The following is a 24,049-nucleotide window of genomic DNA, read 5'->3' as shown; positions in this document are numbered from 1 at the left end:
GAAGAATAGTCACCGCATACAGTCTGGATCTGGATCATGTGATCATAAATAGGGCACTGTGTTAGCTAGTGAGGCGCTAGTGCTTCCTTTCAAGGTTATGTAAGTACTAGCTGCCCATGGATAATAATGACTAAAAACGGTTACCCATAATAGACTGAAACACTTCATACCAACAATTACACTCCTGTCAGCCCAGCTTCAGTAAAGCAATAGGTACTCTTGTTATCTAGCTATCCACATATATTTCCAGACTTTCATCTTGTGACTGGCAAAGCTTTTAAATAAACTCCAGTGTCAAGTCAAATCAAGTCAAACCAGACGTCCACCATGTAAGATCAACTTATCTTATATTACCTATTCAAAGTCCTTTAGACAATTCTCTGACCTGAAGCCTAGGGAACAAGAAAAGGCTTTTGTAGCCTTGAAGGTTGAAGTCTCATCAAGTACATCAGAGAATGAGCAATTTTCAATCACAGCTACGTAAGAATCATTCTCATTATTTACATCGGCGACCGCTAACTCTTTTTCCCAATCCAGATCCTTTGATGACTCGAAATCGGGCAATCATACAATCACAGATTTTAGTTCAGATATGCCGAGCATTGTAGACGGGGGTCTCAGTCAAGAAAAACTCACAGAGCTTATAAGAACCAGAGCTATTCCGGCAACAACCTTCTTATGTTTTTCTCATTTGCCTTTGGAACTTCGATACAAGATTTGGCGCCACTCTTTTCCACGACAACATCTCATTTTGAGCGAACACTCCTTCATGAGACCCCTATCGTCTCCCTTCCGACACATGCCTTCATCTTTATTTCGTAGCCATGTCAACCTCCCCATGGCATCTGCAACCCGAGAGAGCCGAGCTGAAACTTTGAAGCATTATTATGCACTCTACCAAGAAAATTACAGAGTTCCAAGAACAACGTCTTCTAGTGCTTTTCAGGTAGCGGTTTCCGGATCCAATGACTACTTGAGTGGTGCAACAGATTTGCGATTACCACGAGTAATGTACTTCAACCCGAACATCGACTGTCTCATCCTAATGTACTGGGATGTTAAAGCTATATCTTCCGATCTCCACGATATATTTCCACCATACAATCAGGAAATTGTGAGATGTCTCGAGAGTATTCGTGAGGTCAGGGTGTATCTCGTAAAATTGGGAATCCCCGGGATTGACTATACAGGACTTAACTATACGATTGATGTGGTTAGGCTGTTAAATATTATTAAGCGTTTCAAGAATCTTCAACGTATTTACTTGATCTTGCACAAGTACGCAAGAGTTCACATTGACAACCAATTACATAGAGAATTTACCAACAGGCTGATCAAGAAGCATTGGACTGGACAGGCGGAACTAGAAATTGTATGGGGAAAGGAGGACGAGGATGGCGTATAGGTTGAGTTAAAATGAAAGAGGAACCTGGTGGAATGGCAACAAGAGGAGAGCATGAGATCTGTTTCATTCATTGATGAATTTGAATGAGATTGAGATTTATTACAGGCTGATGACGGTTTGTCAAAAAGCTTTCTGTAGATTGATAGTTTGGTCCAGGTGACTTAGTTTTCTATCATTGGCAAAATCAAGCAGCAAATAATCAAACAATTGGGAATCTACTATTTCTTCATTTATGATCTATAAAATGAGATTGAATTCCCAAATTCCATAAAGTCTTGTAAAATTTGAAAAGTATCTTTCGAGAAGAGTGAATCTATAGGGCAATTCTATAGTTGTGAATCAATAAATTCTGTAAACTTAAGGAATAGACGTTCAAATTACAACCTTGGAAGTATCTAGAGATAGGTACCTGGTATCTAGGTAACTCATTATCCACCCTCTTTGGAAGTCTTATTGATAGGTCAGCTTTGTTAATTCATGGTAATAAGATATGGTGAATTAGATCCGAGCAATGTTCTTGATGCATCTATCAATGTCTTCGAGAGCCACATGATTAATATACAGCTTCCCGAGGTCATTTACTAATGGTAATACGGTATGGTGAATTATATTAGGGCAATGTTTTGATACAGCTGCCGATTAGCCGAGATCAATATTTTATTATATAAACGTTCACTTCGCACAACCTTTTCGAACAACACAGTCTCACAGTCTCGAGAATACAATCAACAACTACTCCATTGTAAAGATCTTTCTCTTTTGCATAACAGTTTCGAACAATACTTCTTCAAGAAATATACTCAACAACCATCACAAAACCAACAAACTCAATTAACAATTACGGATCATAGTAACACCATGTAAGGAACACTTCCCAATAAGTTGAATGACAACTAATTGTTCTTTCTCAAAGGACTCCAAAAGGATCATCCGGCAGTAAAGCCAAGAAGTCTAAGAAGTCACAAAGCACGAAGGTTCAAACCAAAAGACCTCTAGCTAAGACGTCTCCAGCCATGAAGAAACCATGGGGTGTCGACAAAGGAACCCAAACGACTGATCCACCTAAACTCACAGAGTTCACACCCTTCCCCAGACTACCACTCGAAGTGCAACGACAAATCTGGCGCTCCAGTTTCGAACCCACAAAAGTCGCGCTCCGATGTGGAGTCGTACGAACCATCCCACGCGGCCAGTACGTTCCCTACGATTATCCGTACGAGCAACGTTCTAGAGATCGTCTCATCTGCATGCAACACAAGACTCCGCCTACCAGCAGAATCCCCATTGCCTTTGTCAACCGAGAAAGTCGCGCCGAGACACTCCGCCACTACGTTCGTCTCTACCAGGATCTTCATACACCCGAGCACGGCGAAAATCTTGTGTACCCGTGTACGCTCTATTTCAACCCGGAGATCGATACCCCCATCTTCTCCGCAAACAAGACGCAATACACGTTTGACAAAATACATCTCTCCCTGGAGAGACTATTTCCCGCATACGACCCAGTTGCCGTCGAAACCATGAAAAGAATCCGCAAAATCGAGATCGAGTTCGCAGGATCATACGAATCCAATCGCGATTCATACGATCTCGATTCCTGTCGCGATGCCCTGGCGATGTTTGAGAATCTGGAAATCGTGCAGATATTGAGTACCAACGGGCGTCCCAATCCCTCGTTCGACGCGCATTCCTTCATCTCCCAATATTACTCCCGCGAGGGAAATGACCCGAGCTGGAATAGGAAAACTCCAGTGCTGGTGCGCTTCTGGTCTCCGCCGGAGTGGCTTTTCAACATCAACAAATCGAACGATCCTGAGGCAATAGCTCAAAGGTTACGCTGGCGTGAAGAGCAAGCTTCCAGACAATAAACCTTTGATTGCTTCTGTGTGAATTGAGAACTGGATGGCGCATCGAGGATGCAGAGTATAGATATTACATTTCAGGACCAGCAAGAAACAATCTCGAGTTGACTTTCAGTTCTTTGCAGAAGAAGCTGTTTCTGAATACCATATAATAAAATACATATCTCAACTCATTTTCCACTGTGAAAAAGAGCCTTGCAATAGTTTTATGTGCACACTAATGCAGATACCAAAGAATCAAAACAATCACCTTACTCACAAACCATAAACTCACCACTAGAAATCTTAAAGCCACTCTCCTTCCCACCACTATCTTTTCTCTGTCTTCTGCATTGCCCCTCTCAGTCTCTTATCACTCCCCACATCATCCCTCATCAATCTAACCATCAATGCTCACCATCTCATCTTCTCTTCTCCCAGTATTTTCCGTTCAATTTTCCACTTCAGTAAACACATTCAGTACCTCCTTTCTCTTTCTTTCCACATCATCTCCTATTCTTTCATGATTTTGTAAAGATTGTGTAGTTAACCTCCTGCTTCATACCCAACGTAAACTCTAACCACCCCCAATAAACCACACCACAAATATCTAATCCTCCTATCTTTCAATTCACTGTCATAGAAGGCACCAGAGCAACAGGTTGAATTCAACTCTCCCACCACATCATTCATCTACACAACAACATTTCTCACTCTTCGCTTACCATCTCACAAACCCCAAAGTGAGTTAGCAGATTCTTTGAGCCTTTACCTTTATGATTTACTACATCTACCACTCTCTCAATTTTCCAAAACTCCAGCACCTCCAGCGCCTCCAGCACCTCCATGCGAACCCAGCATAATTTGCCAGACTTACAATACTATGAAATTCTCATTCCCCCATTCTCTCAATTCTCAACCATCACCCACCCCTCTCACAGTTCCTCACTCACATACCACAACTCCTTGATTCGAAAGAAATTGCGTACCTGTGTAGGAATACACTCCACAACACTCACCAGCCCAGAAAATGAACTCTCCTTACCTCCTACAGAATCATGGAATCATCCTCAGACTCTCCATCCAGATCCCCATCTCCGTGTACATACATAGAATCTCCATCTACCTCTTGACCTCTCATTGCTCAGTGAGTTTCGGTTTCCCTTCTTTTCTCTGCTCGCGGAAATGTGTGAAAGTATTGACAATAGCCCATATCTTCCCTTCACCTTTGATATATCCCTACCTACCTTCTGAAATGCACTTCACTTAACCTCCCATCCCGACTTTCCTCTTCCTCACTTCCCTACCACCAACAAACAATCAATCAGCCAACCAACCAGCCAGACAAACCTATCAAACCCCCCAACCCTCCAACCCCCAAACCTCAACTCGCATCTTCACAAGACACCAACCATATCACATACAATCACCACCCACAAACCCACAAACCCACAACATTCTCCCCTCCTCTCCTCCCCCCTCCAACAATCCCAGCAACCCAGCCCAATCCTATCCACCCGTTCCAAAAAGAAACCAACGCAAACCACCCAAACAACCATCCTATCCTCATAACGCAATCATTCCCCCTACCATTAGCACTAGCCCCAAAATTACGAATCCGCCACATGGAGTGGCGATTTCTAGCGATTTCTCGCCCATCCATCCATCTATATGAAGTATCCCAGGACTAAACATTCTCTCCTCCACATTCTCAGCGCCCTAAGACCTATATTTTTGAAAATCACGGGGTAGGAAATGAAATGGAGATAGATGGAGTAAATTTTACCTGTAATGCTACTTTATAGGTGAGCAAGAAGAGAAATGAAATGGTAACCTTATATGCGGAGAATGCATTGCTGTAGATAGGTAGGTACTAGGTATATACGAATCCCACGTAGCCGCATCGCGCTCTTAGATTATATAACGAGTATAGGTACATAGACGTGCAAGAAATAGAAAAAGAAAGAAAAAGAAGAAGAAACCGTCTTCGTACGTACTGGATTAACCTTACCTACTAGCCCACAAGCCACCAGACTACACTTTACTACTTAGGTAAGTCCACTGGTGGTCCTCACCACATATTCCAGTCACGTGAATCCATCAAATCCAGACCACCACATTCCACCTAACCCTAGATATTCATGCTTGCTCTTTCCCTCCAGCTCCATTTAACTATCATACCTATTCTTCTCTTCTCGAGATTTGTTGCATATCTTGTAGGATATTTGGAAAGATTTTTTAAATAATATATTTATAGAACTACATTTGTTGACTAAATAACCTTAAACATTTACCGAATGCCAATCATAAGGTTACTCATCTAAGCTTATACTTATATATACTTGTATTCTTATAAAAAACCTAGGTAAACAGATGTGTAGCTGAATTGAGGAGAAATTCTAGATCAAATATAAGATTAATATGGATCAGTTCTTTTTTATTTATTCTGTAGTTTATCGTTGTGCAGTTATGGTATAGGTAATAGGTAGTAGGTATATACATTTCTATCTAGCATTTTCTATATATTTCTAGTCGCGTGGATGTATGCACAAGGAGGGATCTTAGTTGTTACATAGGCTTATACAATAAATGGCATTATGGTAGATAGGATTACGAATTGGGAATTCAGAAAATGCATACTGGTGTACGATAATGAAAGAATTGTTGAGTGGATGAATGAATGGGCAATCCATCCATCGTATAGGTAATCTCACGATAGGTCACGCGAGTGTCCTGAATGCGGCGGGGGTGAAATGGAATTGGAAGAGGAAGATTTACGTACCGAGGAGGACCGTAAGAAGTGAGATTTGATTTGAGTTTCCTGATGAGGGTGTGTTAAGTACTCCGTATGGCCCGGGTTTCTTTTGAGGTTTTGAGCTTGTGTTTTGCACTTCAATAGAGGTAGAGGAATCAATAGGGAAGCTTTTATTATCCAGGTAGGCTCTAGGTACTCGAGTGTATCGATCCGTCATTAGAAAATTCGATACATACCCGAAGTAATGCCCAATGCAATGACTCCTCTTCCAAAACAAGAGAATAAGAGAATAAGAAAATAAGAGAATAAGAAAACAACATGAAAACTTTATTAAATACCTATCTAGGTCTCTACCTACCTAAGGAACTGGTGAAGATTGGATTGGATTGTAAGATTAACCGCGATGAATCTCGGTACGTATAGTGTACCTTCCAGGTCGCGAAATTATTATATGTCTGAGATGTTGCCTGGGTCGTGTTTATTACTAGGTATGATGATATGGTATATTCATCTATTCACCACGAAATAATTTTTACATAGGAATATAATATAGGTATGTATGTATATACTATGTCTCAACGCACCAACCTTCCCTCATCCCAAAGTATATTTGTTTCCATCAGAATCAAAATCAAAATCAAAATCCGACCTGGACTTCACCGAACTGAACTCAACTGCACGGGGTCAGACTGAACCCAAAAGCGTCCGGAGAAACACTATTGGGAGCGGAGACCCCGCGATGGAAGAATGGAATTCGGATGGACTGAAGAAAATGTGGATGAGAGAGAAGTTTTCAGGAAGATGGAGACTTCTAGACTTTTTTGATATTTATCAATGAATGAATGGCATGCATGTATGCAGGTATGTAAGATCTTATGGATTCATTGAGGACGGTCTCGAATCATGAGGAAGTAGTTAGGGGTCGATACCGATTCAAGCTCACTGGTCATTGACCATCTCGTGACTCGTGAGCCCGCCGGGAACGAGAATTATTGAATGGAGAGATGGAAAGGAAAGTTCCATATCTCCAAGAGCAACTGACCGAGGGCCAAGGTGTACTTCGTAAGCATGGGATGTTGGAGATTGGGGTTTGGAGGAAGATCAGCAAATGGATTTGAGATTGATGCTCACGTTCTCACGTATTGTTACTATCCTGTCTCGAGCTTGTTACCTGTTTAGTACCTGTCGATGGATTGTGGTAGGAATTGAATGAGGAGGAAGCAATTCGCCACGGTTGTCACGGCGTGGAATCCTTGTGGGAAAAAATATATCTCCGTACATAGGCTCTACGTAACCGAAAAAAGCGGTGGAAATTGAGTACCCTTTTAATCGTCTTTTTTAATAGATTATAAATTCATTTCAAATTAAATATTGAAATTTGAAAAAAGTATACAAAAATTTGAGTCTTCTTTGTATTGATAGTAGATGTTTTTATTATTTAATATTATATCAAGAAGAGTTTTAGTCGTTGAAGTTCTTTTGGATTGTAGTGAATTTCCGCCGCTTTTTTCGGTTACGTAGAGATAGGATAGGATAGGTACTCGAGTACTAGATAACCTTAGTGGGGACAGATACAACAATCTGTGAAATAATTACGAGGGCGTGTCTTTGATGAATGCCGGGTCCGTGCGCAAGCACTTTTTCACACCAAAATTCACCCAAACTCACCCATTTTAAAATTCAATATTAAATCAATCAATATTATTATATATTTGAAATTTTATAAAAGTAATAAATTTTTATTTAAAATCTAATAATATAAATTTAGTTTTTTCATTAAAGTTTTCAATTAAATCAAAATTTATATTGAATTTTTATGCTTAAAATCTTTATAAGAAATAATGTTGATTTTAAGAATCAAATTTCTATATAAAATTTTATTATCAATTCAATTCCAAAATTAATATTTCTAATATCAAATGAATTATTGATTAAATCTCTTTATGCCTTTTAAATTTTAAAATATTATAATGAATATTTGAATTATTATATATTTATAAATATATAGAATAAAGCATGATTTTGGTGGGGAAATTCGCTTAAATTTTAGTCCGGCAATCATCAAAGACACGCCCTCGTAGAATAAGCAGAGTCCCATTTTGAAGCATTCCAGCTTTTGGCTATTATATGTATGCTTGCGTAACCGACTATGTCTCATGTAAGATCTTACCTCTCTATCCTCTGCTTTTCTATTCCTACCTACCTAGGTATTCAACACCATCCCAAGCCCACCCCTCATCCTCGGTTCTACATCGCCAGAATCGATCGGCAAATCCTTCTCTCCTCCTGCCCTGCCTCTCCATCCTCGCATCTTCCAGAACTTCACAAACTCTCATCTGCCGATCCATCACTTTCTTGCGCAGAAATGTTTCATTAGGTCCCGTTGGAAGTGGAGATCTCATGCCGTTTTGGGGTCGTGGTGCATGGGGTGGGAAAATTCTCCCACAGGGAAATACGAGATGAAACGAGCTATTGTTTGTGATTTTTGTGGATCCTTGTAGGGATAGGATAGGATAGGATTGGATGGAAATAAGGGAGTGGTCACTGGTCCTGAGTATGGAATAATTCATCTCATGTTTTCATGTTTACCTAGGTATCTAGGTATCGAGTTTGTAACTCTATAGAGGTAATAAATGATGGTTGTTGATATGATAGTAGGTAGGTAGAATGTCGTTACAATAAGAATACCAACAAAACCATTCCTTCCCATTCCAACCATCTACAAACCGCAGGAACGAAAATCCCCAAGGCTGAATACATGAAACCTATTTTCAGAACTCGCCCTTGTCCTTCGTCCCTCGTGTAACATTTTCGTACCTACCTACCTAGGTACCTTTAATTTATTTATACCTCATTGTGCATATGCATGCAGAGGAGAATAAATCGATGCATCTGCATTTGCATTTGCATATGGCGTAAGCCCTCCATTCATTCACAAGGCTTAATCACCCCCCAAAGAAATTCGAAAAAGGGGCACCCAGTCCAGGATTAAACTTTTCACGTGCCAAGAAGTCTCCCCTGACGTGGATGGTCTAGAGTGGCCCGACCCGCAGGGAGAGTACGGATGGAGTATGCATGTGTGCGTAATTAATTACTCAGCCCCTACTTAGTCTCCTAGCGTGTGAAGTTTGCACGAACTCTTTTTGGGGAGGGGAGGGGATGGGATGATGAACGGTTTGTGGATGTCTAGGTAGTTTGTGGTAAGTAGTAAGTGGTAGGTTAGTAACTGACTAGTGTATGTAGTACAAAATACGGTACGGGAGTGTCTAAAGAAGTGGAGAGTTGGAGAAATAGTAGACTAATTCCCCAAATGAGACTTGATTGACTGACTAACTGACTGACTTATGAAGGGAAACCAGAAAAAAGGATGATTCATGAGGGAGTGACATGTTTGACATGTTCATGGCGTAAGAATCCTAGATAATCGGTTGCAGATGGTGAAAAGGTACTGGACGCACCTGCAGCCCAGGGCTCTGGATGGAGGGAGGCTGGAGGGTGGCGTTTTGAGAGGCGAGTGGCGTTTTAAGGTACGCCTATCATTGATGAGATATGGATGATGGATGAGATCGTGTACATTATATCGTCTGTACCTTTTCTTTTTTTCGCATGTGCAGATTCTGTAACGACTTTGTAACACAGTATCAGGGGGAGAATGCTTGGAAAAGGTTATTGGGCTTTTTGTTATAGATGCGGGATGGGGTAAAGGAGAGTAGAGGAGAGGGTATAGAGTATAGAGTAGGTAAAGAGTAAAGAGTACCTAGATAAAGAGTAAAGACTATAGACTATATATAGACTATAGAGTATAGACTATAGACTATAGAATATCTTCACTGATACCGTATTTTGACCCCCAACCTGATCTCAAACCTCGCTTTCTATAATCAGCAGGAAGCCTTTCAATTCACAATCACTCCCTAATTAGTTGATACACGCGATGAAGAATCTATACAGAGTAGAAGCAGGGGAATTATATACATCTCCACATTTATTCATACTCCCCCGGGGGCTTAATTACGGTATGCTAAGCTCATAAGCTGACTTTTTTCAAGGTTAGATATCGTAGATATTCACGAGTCTTTGTGCCATTGACCATTGACCATTGACCATTAATCATTTCCTAGTAATCATTGACCCTCTCGTCCTCTCGACCCTCGCTCCTTCCCTTCCACCCCTTCCACCTTTCAATGGTCCATATCTAATCTCTCAGGGGTTCAAAGCAAGCATTGCTGCACATTTCTTTTTTTAAATCCATCCTTAAACCTCCGAGATACATCTTGTTCATTCAAACACATCCATATGGTCTGTTGTCAGACTCTCTCTCTTTCCCCCCTCTCTCTCTCCCTCTCTCTCTCTGAGCCACCGAAGATTCAATACAGAAGTCTTCATTCATTCATTTCATCCGAATCGGAATAAAAAAGAAGAAGAGATCCAGTTTTATTTTCAAACACTCCCTCCTTTACCATCCATCCATCCATCCATTTAATCTACAACCTTACATGACTCTCGCTCATTGACCAAGATCTTCCCCAATTCTTTTCCAAGCTCCAGCATTTCATAGCAGAGTCAAGAACCGGGTTAACTTGCGAACCCATTCACATATCGAGCCATATACTACATATTAACCAGGTATTTCGAGGATACGAAGCAAATCTGATTCACTTTGTCAAGTCCGTTCACTCGTTCATACCAGACATACGCATAACCGAATCTGGACCTTTCCTTTACAAACACCATCTACCCACAATTGTTGATACCCACCGCGGCATCCATACTCTCTTTTCTCCAATCATTCTAGACTCCTATTTTGAGTCGACCCAACCTTTCAAGCCTTAAAGAATTTCCACAAAACCGACATCATGGCCGACGATTTTGGGGGTCATGACCCATTAACTTCCTCAACTCTTCCTCACGACAATCCCAATCCAACCGTTATTCATCCAAATCCTGAGAAGATTACTCCTAGTAGACAGAGCACGATGAGGTCTAAGGGTGGATTTGAAGTACATGCTAGTGGAGCGACCACTCCAAGTAGTTTCAAGAGGCAAAGCAGACATGATTTAAATTTGGACGATTATTTTGTATGTTTATATCCTTTCATTGCTTCCAGTCAGATCTGCTACCTTTCATCTGATTCACCCCAAACTCAAACCTCCATGAACCTCTCAATATGACTAACAACCTCTTCATCAATAGGTCGGACCAAGAAACCTCGATGCTCATTCCAAACTTCCATATTTTATGCGCCTTCATGGATCCGTTATTCCTCGAATGATCGTACCTCTTTTCTGGATCGCATGTTGGTCTACTTTAATTACATGTATTTCGCAATTTTCGGGTACAGAATTGGCTGTTAATACCTTACTTTTGACGGTCCTTGGTTTTGTTATTTCTTTGGCATTAAGTTTCAAGAGTACCACTGCTTATGAACGGTTGGTTCCCCTCTTTCATTTCTTCCCCTTTCTGCATAGGAACTTTACATCAAAAAATTCGAGCGCAGCGAGCTAAAGGGGGTTTGGGGGCTTGCCCCCATATATGATACCATCTTACCAGTCAATGTTAGACATTGAAGAGTCAAGTCTCTTTGAAGTGACGCTCCGCTGGCTCTCCGAGGGCCATTGCCATGGAGGCAGACCAAATTATTCAAAACATTATACATAGAACTTTGACTAACAAAAACATAGTTATTCCGATGGACGTAAAGCATGGGCATCTCTCTCGGTCCAATCCCGCAACCTAGCTCGATTCATCTGGGTCAACATCCAAGAACGTGAAGGTGACATGGGAAAAGAAGATCTTCTCGCAAAAGTAACGGGTATCAATCTCGTTCTTACCTTTGCCGTTGCTCTCAAACATAAACTTCGTTTCGAACCATATGCCCATTATGCCGATATCTCCGCTTTAACCCATCATCTCAATACTTATGCTCAATCGGCCACTACTCCCGAAGTCCTCATCGAGAAAAAGAGAACACCATGGAAGCGCACTGGTGAATACCTCGGTCTCAGTTTCGCTGCTAGTAACCCCCGAAAAGCCATCAAGAGATCCAGCAAGCCCGTTGGAAATCTTCCCAATGAAGTTCTCACTTACCTAAACTCCTACGTCGAAGGAACCATCCGCAACGGCACTCTCGATTCTCCCGTCGTCTTTGGTCAAATTCTCGGCTGTATCAACGCTCTCACCGATTGTTCCGCCGCTGCTGAACGTGTTCTCCAAACTCCTCTCCCCATCGGTTACAACATTCTCATTTCGCAAATCGTCTACCTTTACGTCTATCTTCTCCCCTTCCAACTTTATGCTTCTCTCAAATGGATTACCATCCCAGGTACCATTGCCGCCGCATACATCATCGTCGGTCTGATGGCCATTGGAAACGAACTCGAAAACCCCTTTGGAAACGACGTCAATGATCTTCCCCTCGATCACTATTGCGCCGAGCTCGCCCGTGATTTCGATATCCTCACATCCGTCAAAGCACCTTCCTGGGATGAAATCGTCTACGGAAGAAAAGAACGCGTGACGGCAGATACCGAGGAAGAATTGATGCGCGAAAATAAAGTTCTCTGGCCACTCAGCAACTCTGGTGTTAGAATGTGGAGAAACAGAGATGAGAAGGAAATCCGTGATGCGTTGGCTGCGAAGGTCGTTGTGGCGGATAGGAAGAGTCGAGATGCGTATACGAGTGCGGGAGAGGGAAGAGCGAGTACGGCGAGAGCCAGGAGTGGGAAGAGTGATTTGAGTGCCGATAGTGCGGATAGTGCTGCTTAGTGATTTTTCTTTCGGGGTGTGGATGAATGAAAACATTTGAGGAGTGAGTGGGCAAGAGAGATGAATTGTACAGATATATGGAATAGAACAAACAGTCTTGGATGGGATGGGATGGGATAAATTGTTATTTGGGGGAAAAAAAAGTAGATGAAGACAGTTGGGATGAGCGGAGCGGATTGGAGCAAAGCATGTCACGCCTTTTTATTTATCTGATGACAATCAAAAGTCCATGATTGGTACGTACGCGCGAAAGGCAGAAAATGGGTCGTATGTATGTTTGTATGTATGTATGTATGTAGTATTTACGGGCGTTTTTGGGAGGGAGAATAATGGAGTTAGTTGTCGTTGTTGTTGAATATACGTCTTACCTAGTTTATTGTGTTATATTTTATTTTATTTTTATATCATCTCATCTTCTTTTTAAGAAAATTGATCCGATCTGATCGGTTTGATTTTGATTTTGATTTTGATTTTGATTTTGATTTTGATTTTGATTTTGATTTTGATTTTGATTTTAATTTTGATTTTGATTTTGATTTACTTTGCTTGTATTTCTTGGTTATTGGTTATAGGGTTTTGGTTTTTGGTTGTTTGAGGGGGTGGGGTGGGGTGGGAGTGGTGTATTTGTATTTCATGAAATCAAAATCTTCACTATAGGATATAAATAATACATCAAGATTAGTATAGCGCGTCATGCGGATATTTTGCTCAGAACGATTTCTTTCGTCTAATATAGTATTATCTGATTTTAAAATCGATCTAATATATATTATCTAATAAAATTTCACATTATTATCTCATCTTTTTTTATATAAATTTTATCGTTTTCTTTCAAATCTTTTGATAAATCTTTTGATTAATCTTTTAATTGAAAAAATATAAGTTATTTGAGTCTCTTTTTTTTAAGAGAATATGATATAATAATTATTATTTCTAATTTACATTAATATAAATTAATTGATTTAAAGATTTTTATAATTAATTAAAAGATTTAGAAAATTCTAAACTATAATACTATAATATTAAAAATATTACAAAAGATTTATAATCAATTAAATAATCAGAATTACAACTTACTTTAAATTGATAATAAATAAATCGAATTTTCTATATATAATATTATAATTCTTACAAATAATAGAATTATTAAAAAATAAACCTATTAATTAACTCTTAATCAAATCTTAATTAATCTTTAATTAAATCTGTTTTCAATCTTATTTTGAATTTAAATAAAAATCATTTTGAAATTTAATAATTATTACATCATAATCTCAAGTTTTTTTTTTATATTATTATTATTATTATTATTATTATTATTATTCTTATTATATTATATTATTATTATTAGTAGTATTATTATATTATTATTATTCTTATTATTATTATTATATTATTATTATTATTATTCATAATTATTATTATTATTACTTATATATTGGAATCTTTTTCAATTTTTCCTTTTTTCTTTTTTAATTTATTTATTTTTTAATCTATTTCTTTCTATTTTTATTTTTTTAATAATTAAGATTTAGACTTTAAATTTATATTAATTTTAACATAATATATAATTAATAAATAAGATAATGTATATGAACATTTGCTAGATAAGAGTATAGATTAGATAATATCAAAAAATCTGATTATTATCATCTAATATCGTTCTGAGCAAAAATGTCCGTATGACGCGCCATAGATTAGTTATTGATGGGTTTTCTATAGTAAAGAATTTTTTTCTAATTCAAGTATCTACTATGTCTTTTCCCTTCCTTTCCATTTCGTTTGACTAGGTAGCCATTGAAAATATGCATTTTGAAAATCTCGATCCCATTAATAAAATCAGCTCTCCTCCCACTAAACTCGGTTATCCACCCATTAGACTCTTCTATCCCTATACAACTTCTTCGCATGTTGCACGACCATGGAGCAAAATCTGTACCTTTCTTGACGACTCCATTCCTCTGAAACATTTCTGTATCAGCTTGACCATCGTAAATGGCAATGGCGTTGTGCAAGGCAATGATTCCAGAATCATCGTAATTCAATTGTCTCATGGAACTCATTCTTTTCACCGTACACTTCACCGTCTTGGGGTCTTCTTCTAGCATGAAAATTTTGGTCAACCATCTTTGGAATCCAAAGTGGGAGTGTGGCCATTTTCGAGGCTGTCCCATAATTTAATGGTGATCAGGACAGTCGCTTCGAGTCCAGCTGATGTGGTAATCTGTGCAAGTTGAGTAGTCCAGTGACTTGCAAAGGCCTTGACGCAAAGTACCCTATTTTTCAATGTTAGTGTAATCTCTCCAAAATCAAGTCAAAACGTAGAGGATGATGAACATACTGGTTGAAGTACAGACCCGGGCCTTTGATAGAATCAATGTACATCTTACAAAGACCTTCTTGATCCTCCTTTGGCTTGTTATTGAAAGTCTCGAGGTTGGATGACCTCAACAAGTACAAATCCTTTGGCTTTTTCTCACGATATAAATGCATGACTGCATCTACAACAGTATCTGAAAGCCAGCTTCCTTCGGCAAATCTCTGTAGATCTTCCAATAGAATGGTCAATCCCGGATTCGACGACTTGCCCGCAAAGAAAACAGATGAAGTTCCAGGGAATTCCTGAAAAAGTTCTTCCATATTATCACTATCACCGCTGTGTTGCTGGTCCCGGGAATCTTCAAACCCTTCTGGGTGTAGATCTTGGCTATCTAATTCCTTCAACAAGGCTTCAATTTCGAGATCATTAGATAACTCGACAAGGAAAGGCTCAAATGCTTTGGCTAAGATTTTCAAATTCTTTGCAAAAGCGCTTTGTGATGAGTGTATCAAAGTACATAGCACATTAAGGCGAGCAACTGACCACTTCTTGAATCCGGTCCTGTTTTCTCCTCCCTTTTGGAGTTCGGGCATAAAGAATGGATAGAGGAACAAAAATCCTTTACCAAAGGAATCTATCAATTGAGAAATCTTACCGCCAACTCTCTTTTGCTTGCGGCAATCATCGAGAAATGGTTTCTATAATACATTAGTGCTCGTTCTTACATTTACTGAACTAGTGACGATGACACTTACCAGATTTTTCTCAGTGCAAGTGGCCAGGTTTCCTCCCGCCCTCGAGAAGTTCATCTTAGCCAATTTCTCGTAGTACATAGCTTTTCGAATATCAACAGGATGCCCTTTCTTGAGATTCACAGTCGGATCAACCGCCATTCCTGCTTCCTCGACCAAGTTGTGTAACTCAAAGTCACATCTAACTTGTGCAATTTCTGCGCCGATTTTATCTTTCTTTGCACAAGTAGAAATTTTACTGATGGTGATGAGTTTTAGAATGTGCTCCAGTGGGAAATCACTATCTTGGAAAGAAGGTAACACCGCGTCAACATCACCAGTTACGGATTCAGATTTCGCCTTCATGGCCTTGAAGAGGAAGGCTTTAACTGGACCAATCAGTCGTAATGTTTCCCATTTTTGATCCAACAAAGTTAAAAATAAAGCATCGTCGTTGATAACACGGCCACAGCACTTGCCAATTCCGAAGGTAGCCACACATGAGCGAATGGGAAGGTCAATACCTTGTGACTCTCAATCCAATTCCTCTTTAGATTTGTTCTTGTTAGAAGCTTCATCGGTTAGATCGATCTCCTTACGTGAATTCTTCTTTTCTGAGACTAGCGGTTGCGACTTTAGAGACGATAGCTTCAGCGCAATCTCTTCTCTGGACTGCGCGACTAACGATGGTGGACTTGAAATGTTGTTATCCAGTTCCATGGATGACTGCTCGCCTCTCAAATTATCCTGATAGGCATCTTGGTCAACTGATGCAACTGGCATATCTGGGACCTGACTTCTTCTATCCGGAGATTTTGAATCATCAAATGATAATGGGATTGGCATAGAATCAAGTTTGATGGCGCGTTCACAAGACTGAGTTTCTGGGGGTTTGAAGACCTAGGAAAGGAGGTTATCTGCGACAGACGGAAGTATGGCTTTGGGAGTTGACGACTTTGCGAGTAGTAGTGGACTTCCAGATTCGCATCTATTCTGGATTGGTTCGGCATCATTTGCTTGAGAGCCAAGAGGTAAGGATGAGACTGAAGTTGTTCCTGATCTGCGGCGATGGAAGCTTGAAACTGCCTGGCAATGTGCGCAAAGAAAATTATCTCTCTGCTTATGGAATAAACCTTGAGCGAAATTAGGTTTTCGACAATTTGTGCATTTTTGAAACGAATCAATGATTTCATCATCTTCTTTCTCGGATCCTGAATCAAGGACTTCCACTTCTCCCATTGCTTCCCGTAGCCTTTTGTTTGATCTCTCCATTTTAGCTCCACGAAAATCCGGGGAAACATGGTCTTGGTCATCTGCCCTCTCCAATGGTGTCTCATTGTATTTATCACTCAGAATCCATTTAGGGCCTTGTTCCTCTCCCGAGAGATATAATCCTGCAAATAAAGCTTGAAGCTGCTGTCCTTCCAGAGGAGGCATGTCCTTTAATACCTCATGCGATGTCATGGCTTCCAAAATCGTCGATTCCGAAAATACCAAATGCCAGAAAGTCGCATCTTGCTTCTTGAGGAAGGGTATGAATTCTTTGGCCGTCGGGTTGTTTCTGTTTACGAACTTCGTTACTTTGTTAATGGAAGACATGGTTTTGTTGTAACTAGTCTGAAATGATGTTAGTTAATGGAAAGAGGATTGTAAAGGACTGCATCGCAATTGGCTTTCTCCACCAAGTATTTGACTTCTCGGTGAGATCTCAAATCAATTATTGGAACGCGGAATTTGAATTCTTGTAGTAAGAAAAGCAAGTAAACTTTGATAAATTGGCAGCAAAGGGGTATAGATCGTTTATATAACTGACCTCTTGAGTCGAAATTGACCGCAACCCTCGATTATGTAGCAAAATGAGCTCAAGTATCAAGAAAGAAGGAAGAAAGGCTGTTATAAAGCTCTTATTCAAGGGATTCTGATGGATATCTTGGTGTTGTCGCAAAGAGAGGTAAGTTCTTGGAGTTGTAGAAGGTTTCGAGTTGTCGAGTTGTCGAGTTGGAGAAATCAGATTAGGTAAAGTGAGCAGATTCTTGTTGATTGAGAAGTCAGGAGGATCACTTTCAAAATCGAAAGGTGAAGTCACTCTGTCAATCTTCATAGATGATCAGAGAGGGAGGGGGAGGAAGCAACCGAATCTTGTTTCGATTTGGGAAGGTGCGATGGAGACTACCATACACAGACTACCTACCATACACATGATGTCCTACAGAGATGAATACCAAATTGACAAGCATTTTTGTGAGTTACAACAACAATCTCCTAGAGTCCCAGCTTTTAACGTTCTTCTCTTCAATTACATTACGTTACAGATAAATCATGAATTCTCACAGATAACTTTCTCTTATCTCTAATAGAATCACAATATTATTCTTAGATTTTCCATATAGATTTTCATTTCTATATACTAGGTATTTAGATAATATATTTATTAATTTTTATATCTCTAGGTATTTAGTAAGTTTAAGTACTCCTTTTCCTCTCTTCTCTTCACTCCTTCACTCCTCCCCTCCACTCCTCCCCTTCACTCCTCCCCTTCACTCCTCCCCTTCACTCCTCCCCTTCACTCCTCCCCTTCACTCCTCCCCTTCTCCCTTCCTCTAAATAAGTATTATAACAGTACAATCAGAACCCCAAGCCACATCACACCACATCCCACCCCATCGCATCTTATACAGAACGCGTCATGAATTGAGTAACTATATCTTTCCTCTAGAGTCACTTGACCAGCGCTCATTAACCTGGGATTTATTCAGGCAAAATTCCACCCTAGTCTATTCAAACCCTGTTCAACAATTATTGTAAAAGTATCGATTTCGTATATTATAACCTATCCCAATGCCTAGATACACACAGCCCCAGTACTCCTAACCCGTATACTCACTGCAATTCCCCACAATCAAACCTCAATCATCAGCGCCCCCATCGTCACCTCTTCCCGTCAAACCCCCCACCAACCCTAACATTCTCCTTCCCAAGAGATCATCCTCACTAGCCAAACTGACCATACTCTTCTGTCTCTTGAGTCCTCCTCTTAACCTCGTTCTTCCCCTCTCCCCACTCCCAATTTCTTCTCTCAGAAGTTTTTCCTTTTTCCTTCTCTCGCCATGTCCATTCACATCCCCTGACCCTTTGCCCTTTCCACTGATACTCATCCTCATTTCCAGTCCCATATCTTCATCCCCAGAACTTTCTGTTCTAGTCCTCCTATGGTGTCTCTCATTCCCACTTGCTTTCGCGAATTCTCTCTGTTCTGATTCGTTGAAAATTTCCTGCATCCACTTTCCACATTGGAAGATATATTTCCAACCTTCTGGAAAGATTCCGACGAATTGTAAGAATCCGTGACTGATACCCGGAATCAGCATAACTTCTGCGGCATCTTCGCCTTGACAGCGTCTTAATCGTCCGGCAAAGATAACCGTATCGTCTACTAATGGATCTCGTTCACCAGTGATAAAGTAAGTTTTTGGGAACTGAGCTAGTAATGAATCAGGTGCTAGAATTGGGGATAGAAGATAATCGGTTGAGAAGTCAGGACGGTTGTGAGGACCTATGTAGAGAATGATCATGGCACGCATCATTTCAGGAGTAAGAATACGATCGTTGAAGTAGGATATCATAGATGACATGGCAAGACGAGTGCGTAAGGGTGCTGGATGGTGGGATGTTGAAGGAGTCGATGGTTCAATATTCGCCGGAGTCCTCGTTAGAGACGGGGAAAGGATTGTAGGAGCGGCCGTACTATATTGAGGAGAGGGTAGTGAAATTTTAGATGGTTTTCCAGGAGAAAGTTCTGTGGTTTCTTCTCTGCTAGCAGGTGGCGAGGGCAATTTCGGTGGACTTTCATCCTCATCTTCACTTTGATGAGGTGTTCCTGCTGCCAAAGTATATTGCATGCTCTTTCTTTGGATGATCCCCTTATTTGTCTTCCTATATTTCTTCTCTTTAATCAAACTCATCTGTTCATCACTCATCCAATTTCCAATGTTCATGTCCAGCCCCGGATATATGAGAACTAAGCCATCTGGAATCGGAAGTGTTCCTTGTCCCATGAATTGTCGAGCATCTGTTTTCCCAGATTCAATAATCATCAACGTAGTGCTAGCAGCTAGATTTCCACCAGCGCTGTCTCCCGTAATGACAACCTTTGGTACTACATCTCCGGATAACCCCACACAACGTCCTCGACTAGCGATTATTGTACAGTAGACATCGTAACATTCGTTCAGTGCGTAAGGATATGGAAACTCTGGAGCTTTCTTATAATCCAAACTCAACACTGGCAATCCAGTCTTCCCTGCCCATGCAAATAACTTGTCGTCGTTTGTTCTTGGATCCATTGCCACAAATCCTCCGCCCGGTATATCCAAAACCACCTTTGTATGATTCTTTAAAGCTGATAGTGGCCCATCAAAGAATAACCATCCATTAACTGGTTCTTTGTAATCACTACTCGATGGTCTCGGTATTCGAATCGCCCTAGGTGGATATCTCATGAACCTTGGTCGTAATAGATTCGACAAAAATCCCAGGTATGGGGTTGTTCCTTTATTCCAGCTAACTCTCAGATGGTCCACGGTCAACATGCCTCTGACTTTTCGTACTTTTTCATCGGCTTGCTCGGCAGCAATCAGATAGTAAAACGTGAATACGACACCAGCCAAATCACGTATCCACTTCCGCCTTATACGCATGGCACTCCAAAACCCCGCATCCAAAGCTGTAGTAACCCATGTTGCTCGAAAGTATGATCTCGTGTATAGGTTTGCCAAAGGCTCCGGACATTCCAGTCCAACGAGTTTGCCCAAGTTTCGCGCGATGTAAAGGTAGAGGAGGGTTATGACAAGAGTTTGCCATGGTGTGAGATATCTTTCGAGTAGACGGGATAGTTTTCTAAGTTTTGGTGGACCATCTCTGTTCCCTCTGTAAATTATAATGTTTAGCTAATGACATAGTAGGAGGGTGGCGCAGGAATGTTACTTGAAAAGGTAGAACGACCAGAAAGAAACCACAGCCAAAACTTGTATCTTACGAAACTTCACAGAAGGTCGCCCTAGAACATGATCTACCAACTTCGTCAGTAATTGGATAAGGGGTGCTGCTGGGAGTATAACATACCTATCATCTTGATTAAAGTTATATGTTGTTGTACAAAAGAGAAGATGCCGAGTAAGAACAAAGAAGTGTTAATAACATCGTCTTCAAACCAACATCATAGCTTATTAGCTAGCTAGCTTGTGGAAGATTAAACAGAAGCATATGATCAACTCAAGCAGAAACAAGACCGAGGCTGATATGATCCCCAGTCGAATGTCTTCAAAGTATAACGACGAACAACGAATTGAAAGTCTGGGAATGTTTAATGTTAGAATGAAATCATGGGGATTGTATGGAGAACATCATTGGTTGACATGTGATTATGTTGGGTGACTCAGCTTGAAGGTACGTGCTGAAGATTACTTAGTATCGTTTTGAATAAATGCCGACCTCAATTTAGCTAATGTATATTATACTAAAAACTATTAAAAGTTACCTATTTCAAAATTCTATATTAATTCGATTAGAAAAAGGAAAGATATAAAACTCTATAAGTGATTAGATATTTAATTAAATTTTATATACATTTTTTTAAAAATAGAATAATCTTATTTGAATTTCGAATTATTTAAGAAATCAAAAAATCAATAGTATGAAAATAAAACTTACTAATTTTCAGGCTTTAACTTTTTAAAATTAAGATTTAAAATATTACTTTTTGAATTTAATTTCTTTTTGATTATTATTTCTTTAATATTATATTTGAAAATCTGAAATCTTAATATATAATATATTAATAGTAATAGGCAATGAATAGAACAAGTTATAAAAGCTATCTTGTTATTAAGCTAAAAGCTATACTATTTAAGTATATCTACTATACTAATTATATAAGCTATACTATTAAAGTCTAGTCATTATACTATCTATTATATTTCCTTAAGTCCGAAAAAAACTCTGTAATATTTTCATTACATTTCTATAAAGTATTTATTATTTGATAATTGATATTAAATAAAAAAATAAAAATATTTATTTTTGAAAAAACATATTTATAAAATATTCTGATTATGATGGTATTATTGTTTGAGAAAAACAAAAAAGAAAAAGCAATATTATAAAATTGATATATAAATATAATAATTAATAAAAACTCTTTATTTTCTATTAAAATTGATTATATAGCTTATGTAATATATTTATTAATCTTTGAAACAAAAACTTTATATTTCTTTAGGTTTATGGTATTAATATAATCTTCGAGATTATATAAATTTGTAATCTTAAAAAGTTCTTTTATTATTTTTAGGGATATATTTATACTATTTAATATTTTTATTATAAAATATTTATTTTAGAAAATATATTTTATATTATCGATTTATTTATTAAATATATTTTTATATTTTGAGATTACTTTTAATAAAGGTTTTTGATTAGTTTTATTATTTTTTATATAAAGATTCAATATAATCTAAAGATTTTTAGCTAATTTCATATTACCTTTCAAATTTAGAGTTTTACCTATAATCTTAGTAATATAAACTCCTATCTATATAATAAAGTTTAATAGAATCTCTATATCCTGATTAGATTATTACAATATCCAAATAATAATATTATTGAAATAAATAATATTAATTATAATTTTAATTAAAACTACTAACTTCCTTATATCAAATATCAAAATATCTATTATTGATTTGAGGATTTTAATAAGTATACTAAGTATATTATTCTTATATAAATTGTATTAAATAATTCTTTTTTATAAAATCATTTCTTTAAAAAGTTTTATATTAATTAGTATTAAAAAAACCTTTATAAATTATTGTTTTGAATATCTTCTTAATTGGATTATTCTTTGAATTATAATTATAAATATTATTACTATTTTTTTCTTTTTTATTTATAAATTTATCTTAAGAATTCTTATTAATATTAAAACTTGATAGAAAGTTTATAATAAAAAAGCCTTTTTGATTATAATACTTTTTATATTGTTTTTAATAAATAATATATCTGAATATATTAGATTGATATCTTTACTTAACCTAATAGTTTTTATTATTTATAACTCATTTTTATTTTAAATATATTTCTATAATATATTATTAATAAACCGAAAATCTTTATATTGAAATAAATGAAATTATTTATATCAAATATTCTTAAAAAAAAAAGTAATATTTTGGATTGAAATAAATATATTTAAAATTATAGTAATTATATATATAGAATAAGAAATATATAGACTAAAAAACTATTTATTTTCTAAAAAATTATAAAAATTACTAAATAATAGGTTCTAATAAAATTAAAAATTATATCTTTCCATTTTTATATATTTTCTAGATATTTCATTATTATTACTTGATATTCAATCTAATTAATCTATCTTCTAATATTTCTTTACCTTTTTAATAAATATTTTATTTAGATTAGCTTATACAAATAAATTGAATATTATAATATTTTATATATTATACTTTTATATTCAAATTATACCTATTAAAGCTTTGAAATTTATAAAAATTATATTTTTAATAATAATATTATATTCTAAAATAAATATAATAATATTTTTTTATATAATAATTAAATCATTATTTCTACTTTTAATAATAATATTTTTTGTATTAATCTTATTATTTTCTTTTTGTTTTTATTTTTGATATATTTCTTTATAAGATTCTAATTATTAACATTATTATTTTTATTATTTATTGATTTATTACTTATTAAATCTTTTATAATAAGAATTTTCATTTTTTTATTAAAATTTTATTATTATATTTTTTATTTGATAAGGTAGAAGCTGGATGCTTATAGATTTTAAATAAAACTAAATTATAATCAAAATTGACTATATAGTTTTTAATATTAGTGGGTTTAAAGAATAATTATAAATTATTGAAAGAATTATTATAAAAATATTAATTAAATAAAAATCTATATAATCCTTTTTTTTCTTATTTTTTTTATTAATTTTTTGTTTTTAATTTTTTTAAATTTATTATTAAAAATTTTTAAAATTAATGAATTATTCCTTTCAATTTTATTTATTATAGAATACATATTTCGGGGGTAGTTTCAAAATTTCTTAATAATATTATTATTCGCGACGCTCTTACCCTTAACTATCTTATAATTATAAATAAATTATATAATACAATATTAAAGAAATAATTT

At 37.2% G+C, this 24,049-nt stretch overlaps 6 protein-coding genes across 6 annotated transcripts; 3 read left to right on the top strand and 3 right to left on the bottom strand.

Annotated features, from left to right (window-relative positions):
- Positions 1-592: 592 nt before the first annotated feature.
- EAE98_003726 (uncharacterized protein) lies at positions 593-1,405 on the top strand (the record flags this gene model as incomplete). Its single annotated transcript, XM_038951346.1, has 1 exon — positions 593-1,405. One exon carries the CDS (start codon positions 593-595, stop codon positions 1,403-1,405), a length of 813 nt encoding a protein of 270 aa, XP_038811819.1.
- A 584-nt stretch (positions 1,406-1,989) lies between these two features.
- Positions 1,990-3,273, top strand: EAE98_003725 (uncharacterized protein; the record flags this gene model as incomplete). Its single annotated transcript, XM_038951345.1, has 3 exons — positions 1,990-2,000; positions 2,176-2,265; positions 2,319-3,273. 3 exons carry the CDS (start codon positions 1,990-1,992, stop codon positions 3,271-3,273), a joined length of 1,056 nt encoding a protein of 351 aa, XP_038811818.1.
- Positions 3,274-10,857: 7,584 nt separating this feature from the next.
- Positions 10,858-12,766, top strand: EAE98_003724 (uncharacterized protein; the record flags this gene model as incomplete). The annotated part of the gene is made up of 3 exons (XM_038951344.1): positions 10,858-11,079; positions 11,195-11,430; positions 11,683-12,766. 3 exons carry the CDS (start codon positions 10,858-10,860, stop codon positions 12,764-12,766), a joined length of 1,542 nt encoding a protein of 513 aa, XP_038811817.1.
- A 2,119-nt stretch (positions 12,767-14,885) lies between these two features.
- On the bottom strand, positions 14,886-16,663 carry EAE98_003723 (uncharacterized protein; the record flags this gene model as incomplete). Its single annotated transcript, XM_038951343.1, has 4 exons — positions 14,886-15,042; positions 15,108-15,784; positions 15,842-16,206; positions 16,417-16,663. 4 exons carry the CDS (start codon positions 16,661-16,663, stop codon positions 14,886-14,888), a joined length of 1,446 nt encoding a protein of 481 aa, XP_038811816.1.
- A 54-nt stretch (positions 16,664-16,717) lies between these two features.
- On the bottom strand, positions 16,718-17,416 carry EAE98_003722 (uncharacterized protein; the record flags this gene model as incomplete). The annotated part of the gene is made up of 1 exon (XM_038951342.1): positions 16,718-17,416. One exon carries the CDS (start codon positions 17,414-17,416, stop codon positions 16,718-16,720), a length of 699 nt encoding a protein of 232 aa, XP_038811815.1.
- A 1,307-nt stretch (positions 17,417-18,723) lies between these two features.
- On the bottom strand, positions 18,724-20,945 carry EAE98_003721 (uncharacterized protein; the record flags this gene model as incomplete). Its single annotated transcript, XM_038951341.1, has 3 exons — positions 18,724-20,743; positions 20,801-20,885; positions 20,939-20,945. The coding sequence occupies 3 exons, from the start codon at positions 20,943-20,945 to the stop codon at positions 18,724-18,726; spliced, it is 2,112 nt and encodes a 703-aa protein (XP_038811814.1).
- Between the last annotated feature and the right edge of the window lie 3,104 nt (positions 20,946-24,049).

Source organism: Botrytis deweyae (assembly GCF_014898535.1).
Source record: "Botrytis deweyae strain B1 chromosome Unknown BDEW_007, whole genome shotgun sequence".
Taxonomy (NCBI): Eukaryota; Fungi; Ascomycota; class Leotiomycetes; order Helotiales; family Sclerotiniaceae; genus Botrytis; species Botrytis deweyae.
Note: the sequence above shows the minus strand (reverse complement) of the source record. Positions and strands in the feature narration are given on the sequence as shown.